We start from the raw sequence: 14,094 nt of genomic DNA, 5'->3' as shown, positions 1-14,094 counted from the left end.
CTACAAATATTTGGGGCTAACTGATTTGTCTTAGGCAATGTTTGTTGCTAACTGGAATCCCTAAGGATGGTCTGGAAATCACATTTGCTCTACAGTTTTCCAGGACAAAAGCTCTCAGCAACTCTTAGCACACTTCCCATCTAGCACTTAAAGACACATGACAGCCTGAACACCAGAGACTCCGGGTTAATTCCAAGGGATATTACTATCCTAACTTCTGCCATCGTGACCTTTCAAAAAAAATTTTTAAAAACATGGAAACTTTCAATGAGTAGAGATGCTACCATGAAAACAAAACAAAATTGAACAAGTGATCTATACTTAGACCATATTCACCATACTTTTACTACATTTTCCTTCTTTATTCTTACCATCTTCCTTCTGACTCCATTCTTCCATTGAAACTCTTCCTTTGCACATAAGCCCATAATCTCTTTCCCAACCTGACATTGTTTATCACTCTTTCTTTAACTCTTCCTGAATTCTCCTCTTTCCTCCTTTATTCCTGAGTCCTCATGTGCACTCCACTTCCTAACTTTAGGTGCACTTCCTTAGCCAAAGTCCTCTGCCAGTTTCTCACTACCATCAATATTTCAACCATCTCATCCATTGGGAGGTCCTCTCAATCTCCTGCTGTCAAGAACTCCCAAACTCTCACACCAAGCTATCCTTTTCCCACAAGGTTAGTCCTATACAAACTCCCATGCTTCTACCCAATTCTACATTTTAAAACTTACTGTTTTCCTGTTTGATACCCTTACCACACCAGAATGTTCTCCCATTGTGACAGTTGGACTTCTAAGTCTTCCTACTTGCTGGGATGGAAACTTTAGGGTCTCCTTTAACTTAACCCTCTTAATTTATTTTGCTGTACCTCTTCAGTCAGCTCTGCATCTCTAAATTCTGTGAATTGCTCTTCCACTTTAGCACCTCTCACACCCACTACCCCAACCCATCCAGCAATTTTGCACTACTTGTTCTTATCACCAGACTTGTGGATATATCTAGTTTCACTTCCAATCCGCCCTACACAATATGAACAGTTTAATTTCCCCCAAACATGGCTTTCATTAGTCTCTGGCTTAAAATTCTTTAGTGGCTTTGTTTCATTGAGAAAAAAAAAACTATCCTTTAGACTGTCATTTAAGACTTTCCCCTCAATGGACCTCGTTTCTTAATTAATCCAATCTTTTATTTCTCTGTTCACTAACATTCTCTCTCCTCTCTCTCTCTCTCTTTCTCTCTCTGGCTGGTACTAGGACTTGAATTCAGAGCTTCATGCTTTCAGATTTTTTGCTCACAGTTGTCACTACCACTTGAGCCATGCCTCCAGTCTGTCATTTTGCTGGTTAATTGGAAATAAACTTTTCTCCCAGGCTAACTTTGAACCATGATTCTTGTAGGTGTCAGCCTAGGTGGCATGAGCCATTGGGGCATTGGTATGTACTTTCTTTTCCAGTATTTTTGCTCCTGAGATAATCTTAAACTCACTCACAACATTGTGCAGAAGGTTAATGAAATCTCTACCACCTTTTAAAATTAGCTTACATAGCTTATATTAATTATACAGAGGGGAAAGGAATTTCTTTCTTGTTACAAAGATCAGATTCTTACCCTTTCCATGAGAACTCTTCTTAGGTATAACCTTATCCCCTGCTCCAGAAACTTCAAATACAATCAAATGATAAAAGTCATGTAGCTCTGACTTTAGCAATGTAGTTCTGACGATCCTGCATACTTTTAAGTGTTTGGAGCATGTGTCAGTTTTCTTTGCATGCCTTGGAGCACATAATATATGCTTTATGAAGTCACTGCTCAATAAATAGTTGTTGTTTTAAAAAATAATTGGTTTGAATTTTTTTAACAAGTCAACCCAACATAAAGCAAAAGCAAGACTTTAGGGATTTTTGTTTGTTTGGAGAATGTGCATATGGAATACAAATATTTACCTGGTTTGGGCATAGAATTCATGAGGATGTCCAATAACTGTTGTTTCTTCAGACTCTCTATTTGTGACACATAATGTATTGCTGATTTTCCACTGAAATCACAGAGTTTAGGGTCTCTAGGAAGAATCAAATCAACATCAATTATTTAGTTAAATTGGTTGAAAAAGGAGAACGATATGGGAGGGAAAAATCACTGACATCAAATAAATAGAAGGTACTCCTGGGTAGTTGGGGGAGGGTAATAGTAATGATTTCAAAATGGATAAGATAAAGGATAACAATTTTCTAAGATTCAAATAAGAGGGTTTTATTTTAGCTAATTCCCATCCCCATCCTAAAGACAGAAAATTTTCCACTTTAAGCAAAATTTCTATAATTCATAAGTCAAGTAAAAAAAAAACCTCACTAAACTATTGTTCTCAAGTAGTTGATTTAATGTTTTTCTTTCAACATTTTAGTTAATTGCTGACTTTCTTAACATTTCTTTTTTCTAATGCTAATAGCTAACCCTTTCATCCTTCAAGATGGTAAGATGGCACAGAAGCTTTTTAAAATTAACTTACACTCAGCAGTAGTATGCTTGTCTAGGCCCTGGGTCAAAGCCAAGCACTTCATCAAATAAAATAAAGCGAATTATGATCCCCATCTTCCTCCTCACCCCCAGACTCTTGGCTGAGTGGATCTATCTTTTCATAAAAGCCAAAGTGTCCCTTTCCACATTACGTGCTTTCTTCCTCTGCCCTAGTTTTAAGCACAGCCTGATCTAAAGACTTTTCCCAACATCGTGGACATCTATGCTGATCTGGATCCTTGCATTAGATATAGACTCATAGAGATTCAAAGGGTAAGTGATAAGAATCCTAGTAATAGATAATGGTGATTATTACTCTGTCTGTCACATCTGGGACAGGATCAAGCTGATCATAGTCTCCAACCTAAAGCCTTTCAATCTCTGTCTCTGATGGCTATGAACAGAGTAAGGTGTTGTGAGCTGCAAAAATATCATCTTGTGGCCTTTCTCTATCAAAGGTCACAATTGAAAAGAAATAACACAGAACAAAGAATGGGGGAGTTGCCACTGCTTTAAGAACGCACTCCATTTTACTCGTGTTGTTGTTTCCATTGGATATCTTTAATCTCCTGTATTCTGACCCTAGTTGCTGGCCCATTAAATCCATCTTGTGATGGTTTCCAGCAATATGCATTTTGAACAATCACTCCAAACAGTTTCTTAATAAAAAAGTCTATGATAGCTTCCAAACTGTATTTGCATTTCATTATATTGATGCTTTTGTGATCATTCACATCTTTTATTTCTCTGTTCACTAACATTCTCTCTCCTCTCTCTCTCTCTCTCTCTCTCTCTCTCTCTCTCTCTCTCTTTTTCTGGCTGGTACTAGGACTTGAATTCAGAGCTTCGTGCTTTCAGATTTTTTGCTCACAATTGTCACTACCACTTGAGCCATGCCTCCAGTCTGTCATTTTGCTGGTTAATTGGAAATAAACTTTTCTCCCAGGCTGCTCTATCTGTTCTTATCTGATGACAACTTTTCTAGATAATAGTAATAGAAATATATAACTTTTAAAATCTAACATCAGTTATACAGCAGAGGAGGTTTCTTTCACACATGTGAATACTGTAATCCAATCAATTTCACCCTCTCTACCACCCATCCTGAACCCCAAAATCTGTAATTCTAACATAGGCCCCAGGGTTCAATCCTCAGCACTGGGAACAAAACTCAAAACAAAAGACTTGTATGTGTATATGTGCATATATGTGAGTGTGAATATATAAACATGAGAGAACAAACTATATGTCTAAGTTTTCGTGTGATTTTGTAAATAGCAATGGAATGGATGTCTTTCAGCTAGTACTGATTGACTATCATACTCACGCGTGATGCTGAAGTAGCTCAGACAGAACTTCCACAGGCCTGTAGACTCTCAACAGATCAAGACTCTCAAACAGGTCCACATCTCTCACAGCGAGCATCAGAGGGGTCAGACCATGTTGGTTTGGGAAATTTATATCCAGGATCTCTTCAGATGCCTTTACAAACATGATATTTTATTTCTATTGTGCATTTACAGTATTACTTAAATTAACATTTGTGTTTTCAACAATGGATGATTTCTTATTTTAACTTTGTTTAAATGTTGATTTATTTTTTAAGGTGAAATGAGATGCTAGGAGTAAGATCTCCACGTATACTGATGTTGAACTACATACTCCCAACCTTAACTTGAGTACATTCTTTCTCAGTATCTGTCCTAGGAAGGAGGTGAAAGCACACAGCCTGACACACACAGAGAGACAGACAGGTAGATACACTTAGAGCTAAGTTTCACTTTCAACTCCATAAGCTGGCTATTTAACTTCCTCAATAAGTTATAAAGGGAATACCTTTAAAAATATTTTTATTTGTTTATTTATATTCTTGGAGACACTCTTGTTCAAACCGAACTGAGTGTCTTATATTTTATTTGCAAATCTCACAACCCTACTTGCTGACCTTCAGAGTTCTAAGGTGATATTCAAGTTGAAATAGTGGTGTCTTTCTTATAGGGTTATTTTGGTGATCAGAGCTAAAAGGTGAAAATCAGCTGAGTTCTGACACATAGTATGTGCTCAACAAACTTTTTTTGTTTGTTTTTTGCCAGTCCTGGGGCTAAGACTGAGGGCCTGAGCACTATCCCTGGCTTCTTTTTGCTCAAGACTAGCACTCTACCACTTGAATTATTATACCACTTCTGGCTTTTTCTGTTTATGTGGTACTGAGGAATCAAACCCAGGGCTTCATGCATGCTAGGCAAGCACTCTACCACTAAGCCACATTCCCAGCTCTCAACAAACTTTTTTTGAATGAATTACTCACAATGACAACACAGTTAATTTAGCTATATATAGACAAATGGTGATAGACACAAATGTGATTACTAGCTTTGAATGTAAAATTTAAGTTGAACAATTAAGAACTGCAATACTGGGGCTGGGAATATGGCCTAGTGGCAAGAGTGCTTGCCTCACATACATGAAGCCCTGGGGTCTATTCCCCAGCACCTCATATATAGAAAATGGCCAGAAGTGGCGCTGTGGCTCGTGGCAGAGTGCTAGCCTTGAGCAAAAAGAAGCCGGGGACACTGCTCAGGCCCTGAGTCCAAAACACAGGACTGGCAAAAAAAAGAAAAGAAAAGAAAGAAAAAAGAACGGGGCTGGGGATATGGCCTAGTGGCAAAAGAGCTTGCCTCATATACATGAAGCCCTGGGTTCGATTCCCCAGCACCACATATATAGAAAACAGCCAGAAGTGGCACTGTGGCTCAAGTGGCAGAGTGCTAGCTTTGAGCAAAAAGAAGCCAGGGACAATGCTCAGGCCCTGAGTCCAAGGCCCAGGACTGGGAAAAAAAAAAAAAAGAAAGAAAGAAAGAAAGAAAAAAAGAACTGCAATGCTACTGGAAAACCAAAATATCCAAATTTATCATTTTATAAATAAAAGTAACACTAGATTCTATCTTTATTTCAGTTTCTTCCACTGTAGCCCAGTTAGCTTCTCACCTAGCTTAACTTCTCTTGGGACAAGGTAGAGATAATGATATTACTTCGGCAGGGTGCTGCGGGAATTAATTAGTCAATTTTTTTTCAGCCTCTGAGTAGAAACTACCTCTTATGTCAATGTTTATTATTAGCTAGAACCAATATGAACATTTCGAGCTAAAATTCAGATTGCAATAGCACATGCATTTGGCCTCTCTGGATCTAGTTTATAGACACTTATTCCTTAGAGCTTGGTTTCTAAATCATCAGAGGTGACAAATGTGATTATGAAAACAAATTTTGGATTACAATTTCATCTGTCAAAAATATGACTAAAATAAAATGTCTTGTCTTTCAGAAAATATTCTAAGCTTCTTTTCATGATGTATAGTGATTTCAGACTATCATCTAATACAATAAAAGAATTTAAACCATCCTTTGGTTTTGTCATATCTACCCTCAAACTCTACGTGACTAAAATACCTTGAACTTCTTCAATTGTTTGTGTCTTTACCATAAGGGATTAGAAGAAACTGTTTCCTAGCAGCGATTGATTTTTCTTTCAGCTAGAAGGTCACGTGGTTATAACAGTATCTTTGAAGGTAAATGTCAAGAGTAGACAATTGACTATAATTAACTGCCGTGGTTATGCTTATGATTTCACAAGGTGCTTTGGGGAAAGGCAGCTATAGGTAGGAAATCTAAATAAGAGGATCAATATCTTCAAAAGACAGCATTTGAAAAATATATCCTATGTCCTTTCATCACAACTAAATATTATGCAAAGCATGGTCTCTTTGATTCCCTTTTCAGGATAAAGATAATAACTGCATCTAGTCCAAAGGGATCTAAACAGCAATTGTGCAAAAGGCAATGATGTCAAGGGAACTCCTCTGAGCAAGATGACAGTAATCCTCTGGGTGCTTCCTAAGAGCATCATTTCCCAGGGCACTGCCTGACTTCTTCTAGCATTCAGTGAGAGGAAGATAGAAATAGGCCGCTGCTGTGTTCTTTCATTATCGTTTCATACTCCACTGTCTCTTTTCTTCCTTCCTTCCTTTCTTTCCTTCTTTCCTTTCTTCCTTCTTTCCTTCTCTCCTTCCTTCCTTTGCTTCTTTCTTCCCTTCTTTCTCTCTCTTTTTCTTTTTCTTTCCTTCCTTCCTTCCTCCCTTCCTTTTTTTTTGTCTCTCTCTGTCTCTTTATGTCTCTCAGGTTCTCTCTGTGTCTTTCAGTTTCTTTCCCTCACTGTTTCCTTCCATTATTGGACATCATACTCAGTTTGCTAGGCAGGCACTCTATCTCTGAGTCATACAACCAGTTTAACCTCATTTCTTTCTCATTTCCTGCCTTAAAAATAACTTATTTGCCTTTAAAAAGAATCATTTATAGTATGTGCTCTTCTTATCAACTATTATCCCATCCCAGGTAGAAGTAAACATTAATTTAACTAACCAGTAAGTGTTGAAGTTGCTCAAGGTCACCTTGCCACGAACTTTGTAGAAGCTGCATTTGGGGAGCCTGGCCTCCGTTGACTTCCAAAAGTTGTCTTTGAATATTACAGCTAGCTACATGGACCGCAGTTTGGTTGTTGTAATTGCAAAGGGTGATGTCTGCTCCCTTTTTCAGAAGAAATCCAACTACCTGCAACACAAGAGCATTCTTTTTTTTTTTTTTTGTGCCAGTCCTGGATCTTGGAATCAGGGCCTGAGCACTGTCCCTGGCTTCTCTTTGCTCAAGGCTAGCACTCTACCTCTTGAGCCATAGCACTACTTCTGGCTTTTTCTGTTTATGTGGTGCCAAGGAATTGAACCCAGGACTTCATGCATGCTAGGCAAGCATTCTACCACTAAGCCACATTCCCAATCCTCAAAGAGCATTCTTATGTAGCACTGTTGTATACCAACTGTACCTTAAAAGCTGGATTGAAAATCAACTTAGATGTGGCTCTGATTTATGATAAAATGCAGGAGAGAATGAAAATAAAGGATTACACCGGTCATGTTTGCACAGGTAGGAGTCTAAGTAAACTTACTGGAGCAAAATTTGAGACCTTACCTGAAAAACTAGAAGCAAGAAAGACTGGGGCTGGGAATGTGGCTTAGTGGTAGAGTGCTTGTCTAACATGCATGAAACCCTGAGTTCGATTCCACAGTACCATATAACTAGAAAAGGCTGGAAGTGGTGCTAGCTTTGAGCAAAAGAAGCTCAGGGACAGTGCCCAGGCCCTAAGTTCAAGCCTCAGAGCTGGCAAACAAAAGAAGGATTGGCGACATGGTTCAAGTGGTAGCACACTCAAGAGCTAAACCCTGAGTTCAAACCTCAGTACTACAAGTAAAAAAATAACAACAACAAAATGTTTGTGTGTGTGTGTGTGTGTGTGTATACATACTGTTGTTAAGATATAGCTCAGTAGTACAGTACTACCATGTGTAAGACCCTGGGTTTGGTCCCTACCACCACAATAAATAAATAAAGGATTGGTTTGGATACAAGTAACTTCTATTTACATTTCTAAATCTGGAAAACAAAAACCTCTGTAATAAGGAATATTTCTGGACACTTTTTTAAAAATATTTTCCCCTTTATTGTCAAAGTGAATTACAGAGCAGTTACAGTTTCATATGTAAGGCAGTGAGTACATTTCTTGTTCAACTTGTTACCTCCTCCCTCATTTTTCCCCTGCCTATCCCCTCCCCATTTCCCTCTCCCCACCCCCATGAGTTGTACAGTTGGTTTACACCAAATGGTTGTAAATATTGCTTTGTAAATATTGCTTTTGGAATGGTTTGTCTTTTTATCCTTTGTCTCTCAACTTTGGTATTCCCTACCCTTCCCTAGATCTAATACACATATATACAGTATCCAGGGTATTAACATCCGATACAGTGATAGTGGGGGTACAACCACAGGAAGGGAATACAAGAGAAAAAAAAGGGTATGGTTTCACATGGCATGTTGAAAATAATTACAACAATGATATAACTCTTGTTTCCATAATGTAGAGTTCATTTCACTTAGCATCATCTTATGTGTTCATAAGGGCATAGACATTGGGCTATTGTGATCTTCTGCTGTGACTAGCCTAAACATGTGCTAATTACTCCCCATGAGGGAAACCATGGAGTCCTTGTTTCTTTGGGTCTGGCTTACTTCACTTAGTATAATTTTTTCCAAGTCCTTCCATTTTCTTATGAATGGGGCAATGTCATTCTTTCTGATAAAGGCAAAGAATTCCATTGTGTATATGTACCACATTTTCCTGATCCACTCGTCTACTGAGGGGCATCTGGGTTGGTTCCATATTTTAGCAATGACAAATTGTGCTGTGATTAACAATGTTGTGTTGGTCACTTTAGTGTGGTCTTGTTTGTAATCTTTTGGATAGATGCCCAAAAGTGGGGCTGTTTGGTCGTAGGGGAGCTCTATGTTTAACTTGAGAAATATCCATACCACTTTCCAGAGTGGCTGAACCAGTTTAAATTCCTACCAACAACGAAGTAGGGTTCCCTTTTGGCCACATCCCCTCCAGCATTTGTTATTGTTAGTTTTCTGGACACTTATTTATTTATTTATTTATTTTTGCCAGTCCGGGCTTGGACTCAGGGCCTGAGCACTGTCCCTGGCTTCTTTTTGCTCAAGGATAGCACTCTGACACTTGAGCCACAGCACCACTTCTGGCAGTTTTCTATATATGTGGTGCTGGGGAATTGAACCCAGGGCTTCATGTATAGGAGGCAAGCATTCTTGACACTAGGCCATATTCCCAGCCTAGACTCTTATTTTTTAAATTATTTTTTGTGCCAGTCCTGGAGCTCGAATTCAGGGCCTGGGTGCTGTCTCTGAGCGTTTTTGCTCAAGGCTCGAGCCACAACTCTACTTCTGGCATTTTTGGTGCTTAGTTGGAGATAAGAGTCTCAAGGACTTTCCTGCCTTGACTGGCTTCTAACCACGATCCTCTGATCTCAGCCTCCTGAGTAGCTAGAATTGCAAACATGAGCCACCAGTGTCCAGCTGGGCACTTTTTAAAATTCAGACTAATAGATTGTTTTCCCCTGCTCATCCCCTCCCCCTATTATTAAACTAAAAGCCTTGTGCTTTCTCGGCAGATATTCTACTAATGATCTGTTCCTATAATTCAACATATATCTTCATGAATGTTGCAAGTATTTCTTCAAGTGTTTTGAAGGAGAAAATGAACTACATTCAAAATGGTAAAGTGATTGCTTACTCAATAAGTATGGATTGGCTATTCAATGTGTATCAAGAACTGTCCATGATGGGTCAGGTACTAGTAACTCACATCTGTAATCCTAGATACTCAAGAGCTGAAAATTGGGAGGATAATGGTTTGAAGCTGTCCCAGAAACAAAGTTCAAGAGATTCCCATCTCAACCAAAATCTGAGTGTTGAGATGTGGGCCTGTCATCCCAGCAGAAAATATAAAGAGGATGATTGTAGTTTGGCCCAGGCAAAAATCTAAACTCTGTCTCTAAATTAACCAGAGAAAAAAAGAACTAGAAGTATTGATCAAGCAGTAGAAACCTTGCCTACTAGGTACGAAGCCCTGAGTTCAAAATCCTGTCTGAAGGAATGTGAAAACAGAAGGAACTGTCCTTGCTGCTGAAACCCAAACAACAAGTAAAACAAACAGAAGCCTTTAAGCCATTACAAATTGGTGAGGAACAAAAACAGGGGTAGGGGGAGGAAACGCCAACTGTAACACAGTATGGTAAAATGTAATGACAAGAGGCTGCAGAAGAGTTCATTTACAAGGAGCTATTGAGCTCTTTTGGCAAGTCCAGAAAGACGTTTAGAAAAAGTGATGTTTAAGTCGAGACTTCAAGAATTAGACTCCCTTAACCAGGCAAAGACTGGGTGAAAGGTGGTTTTTTAAAAAGGATGCTATATGAATAAAGGACTGTGGACAGGATGAAAAGGAACATTCAAAGTTTTGCTGTAGTTACACATGTCCAGGGCTCAGGATAAAAGGAAGGAAGGAGATGAAGATGAAGTCAGCAATGTCTAAATCCTGAAGGCCTTACATATTCCTGGGAGAAACCAAGGCTGGGTGTTCAGGGCCATGGAAACTCAGTGGCAGATTTTAATTAGGAAAACATGAGCAGATCAGTGTCTTAGAAATAGGGTGTTGTGGGGAAAGAGCAAAGCTGAAGAAGGAATGAGAACACTGCAGTAGACTTATGGGAAGACAATGGCAACTGACTAAAGGAAATGGCAGTAGAAGTCAGTCAGGGATGTGGACAAAATCTTAGGACATTTAAGAGGCAGATTGAATGTGACAGACTTTAGATAATAGGACTAACAGTGAGCTAGAGATCAAGGATACGTCTCAGGTTTCTATCTCCTTTTATCTATTTGTTTTACTGCTCTTACAGAACAGACTGCCATGATCCGTTGAACCAGTGGAAGAGCTTTCTGATGGATCTTTCCATTTTCAAATGCCTTTATATGAAACTCACTAGAATAGCTAGGATTAAAAATTCAGGAAGCAGGGCTGGGAATGTGGCTTAGCAGTACAGTGATTGCTTTGTATGCATGAAGCCCTGGGTTTGATTCCTCAGCACCACATATATACAAAAAGGCCAGAAGTGGCGCTGTGGCTCAAGTGGCAGAGTGCTAGCCTTGAGCAAAAAAAGAAGCCAGGGACAGTGCTCAGGCCCTGAGTTCAAGCCCCAGGACTGGCAAAAAAAATTTTTTTTTAAGAATCTTTAAAAATTCAGGAAGCAGCTCAGGCACTGATGGCTCATACCTGTAATTATAGCTACTCAGAAGGCTGAGATCTGAGGACTGTGGTTCAAAACCAGCCTGACCAGGAAAGTCTATGACACTCTTATCTCCAATTAATGACCAAAATTCCAGAAGTGTGGTTGTGGATCAAGTGGTAGAGCACTAGGCTTGAGCAGAAAAGCTCAGGAACAATGCAGAGGCCCTGAGGTCAAGCCCAAGATTCTCTCTCTCTCTCTCTCTCTCTCTCTCTCTCTCTCACACACACACACACACACACACACACACACACACACATACATACATACACAAAGGAGCAAAACTATTAGCATATAGGTGAAGAACTTTAAGGAATGATAGATGCTTTGTGAAACCGTCTAGAGTTGTCTAGCTGTGCCTTCAATGATTAAGCATAGAGTTACCATATAATCCAGGAATTCTGCTCCTAGAAATGTTCTCAAGAGAATTTAAAACATATCCCCACAGTCCTCTACGCAAGTTTGTAAGAGCATTATTCATAGTAATCAGAAAGTAAAGACAATCCAAATTTCTACCAATAGGAGATTAGATAAAGCAAAATGTGGGGGCTGGGAATATGGCCTAGTGGTAGAGTGCTTGCCTCACATACATGAAGCCCTGGGTTCAATTCCTCAGCACCACATAAATAGAAAAAATCCAGAAGTAGCGCTGTGGCTCAAGTGGTAGAGTGCTATCCTTGAGCAAAAAGAAGCCAGGACAGTGCTGAGACACTGAGTCCAAGCCCCAGGACTGGCAAAAAACAAAAACAAAAGCAAAATGTTGTATATCTATACAATGGAATATTACTTGGCAATAAAATTGGAGGAAGTATGATACATGCACAAGAATAAACCCTGAAAACATGCTAGGTGAAGGAAGATTGTATACTATACAATTCCGTTTATATAAAAAATCCAGAATAGGAAAAGTTACACAGACGTAGTGGTAGAGTATCAACCTTGAGCAAAAAGGCTAAGGGACAGTGCTCAGGCCCCAAGTTCAAGACTCAATATTTGCTACATAAATAAATATAAGTAAGCCAAATCAATCCTGTATTAAGCAAAGACTATAAGTCTCACAGTTCCAGCTAGAAAGTGGAGTGTATTCCACTGAGTTAAAGGGCCCCTAAAGCGGAAATAAAGAGTAATAATAAACTAGTAACCGTGGCTCATGCCTGTAATCCTAGCTACACATGAGGCTGAGATGTGAGGATCATGGTTTAAAGCTAGCCTGGGCAAAAAAGTGTGAGACATTTTTTTTTTCTCAAGGCTAGCACTCTACCACTTAAGCTACAGCACCACTTTCAGCCTTTTCTGTTTATGAGGTGCTGAGGAATCAAGATAAGGGCTTCATGCATGCAAGGCAAGCGCACTCTACCACTAAGCCACATTTCTAGCCCCAGTGTGAGACTCTTATCTTCACTAAAGTACCAAAAACACACACAAAAAACCTGGAAGTGGAGCGGTGGCTCACATGGTAGAACACTAACCTTGAGCAAAAGAAGCTTAGGGGTCATTATTACGTGTGTGTGTGTGTGTGTGTGTGTGTGTGTGTGTGTGTGTACATGTGTATGCACATGCACACATGCCAATCTAAGGCTTGAACTCAGGGCCTGGGTGCTGTCCCTAAGCTTCTTTTGTTGAAGACTATCACTCTATCACTTAAGCTACAGCACCACTTCTGGCTTTTTCTCAGTAGTTTATTAGAGATGAGAGTCTCACAGACTTTTTTGCCCTGGCTGGCTTTTAATCCTCTGATCTCAGCCTCCTGAATAGTCAGGATTACAGATATGAGCCATATCCAGCCAATATCCAGCTGATGAAGAGCTTTGGAGGGACTAGAAACATTGGAACTTCATTTGGTTAAGCAACAAGATGCTTCTGGAAATCGAACACACATATGTCCTGCTAGATGAAGTAGAGCCACTGGTTTCCCTCCCCTGTACCTCTGTCAGGTTTTCTTCTGCTGCAGTAATGAGAGGTGTATTCCCAGTCTTTGGGTGCTGGAAGTCAAGGTTCCCAAGGATGGAATGGACTTTAGGAATATGGTCGCAGATGAGTTCCACATCACCTCTTGAGACAATTTCCAGGAAATCATGAATTAGTTTATTCTTATTCATCTTGCTAGTGCCATATAATTTTCTTCAAGAGAAAAGAAATGATTTGATTATATAAGAGCCAGCAAAGAGTGGATCACTGAAATGTAACAGATTCTGTCTTTATTGTCAACTGTTGTCTTCTTTTGCATGCACAAGTATTACAATAGTATTAAGACAATTTATGGGTTTTCTTTTTGTTTGTTTTTGCCAAGGCCTGGCGCTTGGACTCAGGGCCTGAGCACTGTCCCTGGCTTCTTTTTGCTCAAGGCTACCACTCTGCCACTTGAGCCACAGCACCACTTCTGGCCGTTTTCTATATATGTGGTGCTGAGGAATCAAACCCAGGGCTTTATTATGTGGAATAAAATCCTTCTTTCCATCAAGTTTGGTTCCTTGCATACATTTTAAAATAAGAATGATAATGATTTTACCATTACCTTAGAAAACATGTCTAATTTCCTCTCTGTTGAGTAGCAATAGTGTGACTGTGGGCATTTGCTTATCTCACCTCCCAAGGGAATGATGGTCCCTTTAACAAAAGGCCAGTGAGAGGGCTGGAGGTATGGCTCAGTGGTAGAGCACCAGCTTATCAAGTGTGAGACCCTGAGTCCAGACCCTAGCACCACCAAGAGAAAAAAAATTTGGTGAGCATCTGAATTATTACACAAAAAGCATGAACACTGAAAGACTCCTGCCTGTTATCCTAGCTACTAAGGAGGTTGAGATCTGAAGATTGTGGTTCAAAGCCA

At 39.6% G+C, this 14,094-nt stretch overlaps 1 protein-coding gene across 2 annotated transcripts in view; it reads right to left on the bottom strand.

The window, feature by feature from the left end:
* Map3k19 (mitogen-activated protein kinase kinase kinase 19) overlaps positions 1-13,366 on the bottom strand; it is a 56,249-nt gene extending 42,883 nt beyond the window's left edge. Inside the window, exons 1-4 of one of the 2 annotated variants that reach the window (XM_048345580.1) lie at positions 13,193-13,366; positions 6,940-7,128; positions 3,848-4,002; positions 1,950-2,065 (exon numbers count right to left, since the gene is read on the bottom strand). In XM_048345580.1, coding sequence (XP_048201537.1) covers positions 1,950-2,065; positions 3,848-4,002; positions 6,940-7,128; positions 13,193-13,366 — 634 coding nt within the window. Of the gene's footprint in view, positions 1-1,949; positions 2,066-3,847; positions 4,003-6,939; positions 7,129-13,192 lie in introns of those variants that run through there. The other variant, XM_048345581.1, reaches the window with a different exon arrangement.
* Between the last annotated feature and the right edge of the window lie 728 nt (positions 13,367-14,094).

Source organism: Perognathus longimembris, chromosome 4 (genome assembly GCF_023159225.1).
Source record: "Perognathus longimembris pacificus isolate PPM17 chromosome 4, ASM2315922v1, whole genome shotgun sequence".
In the NCBI taxonomy this organism is placed as follows: Eukaryota; Metazoa; Chordata; class Mammalia; order Rodentia; family Heteromyidae; genus Perognathus; species Perognathus longimembris.
The sequence above is the reverse complement of the archived record's forward strand: the minus strand, read 5'-3'. Positions and strand labels throughout refer to the sequence as shown.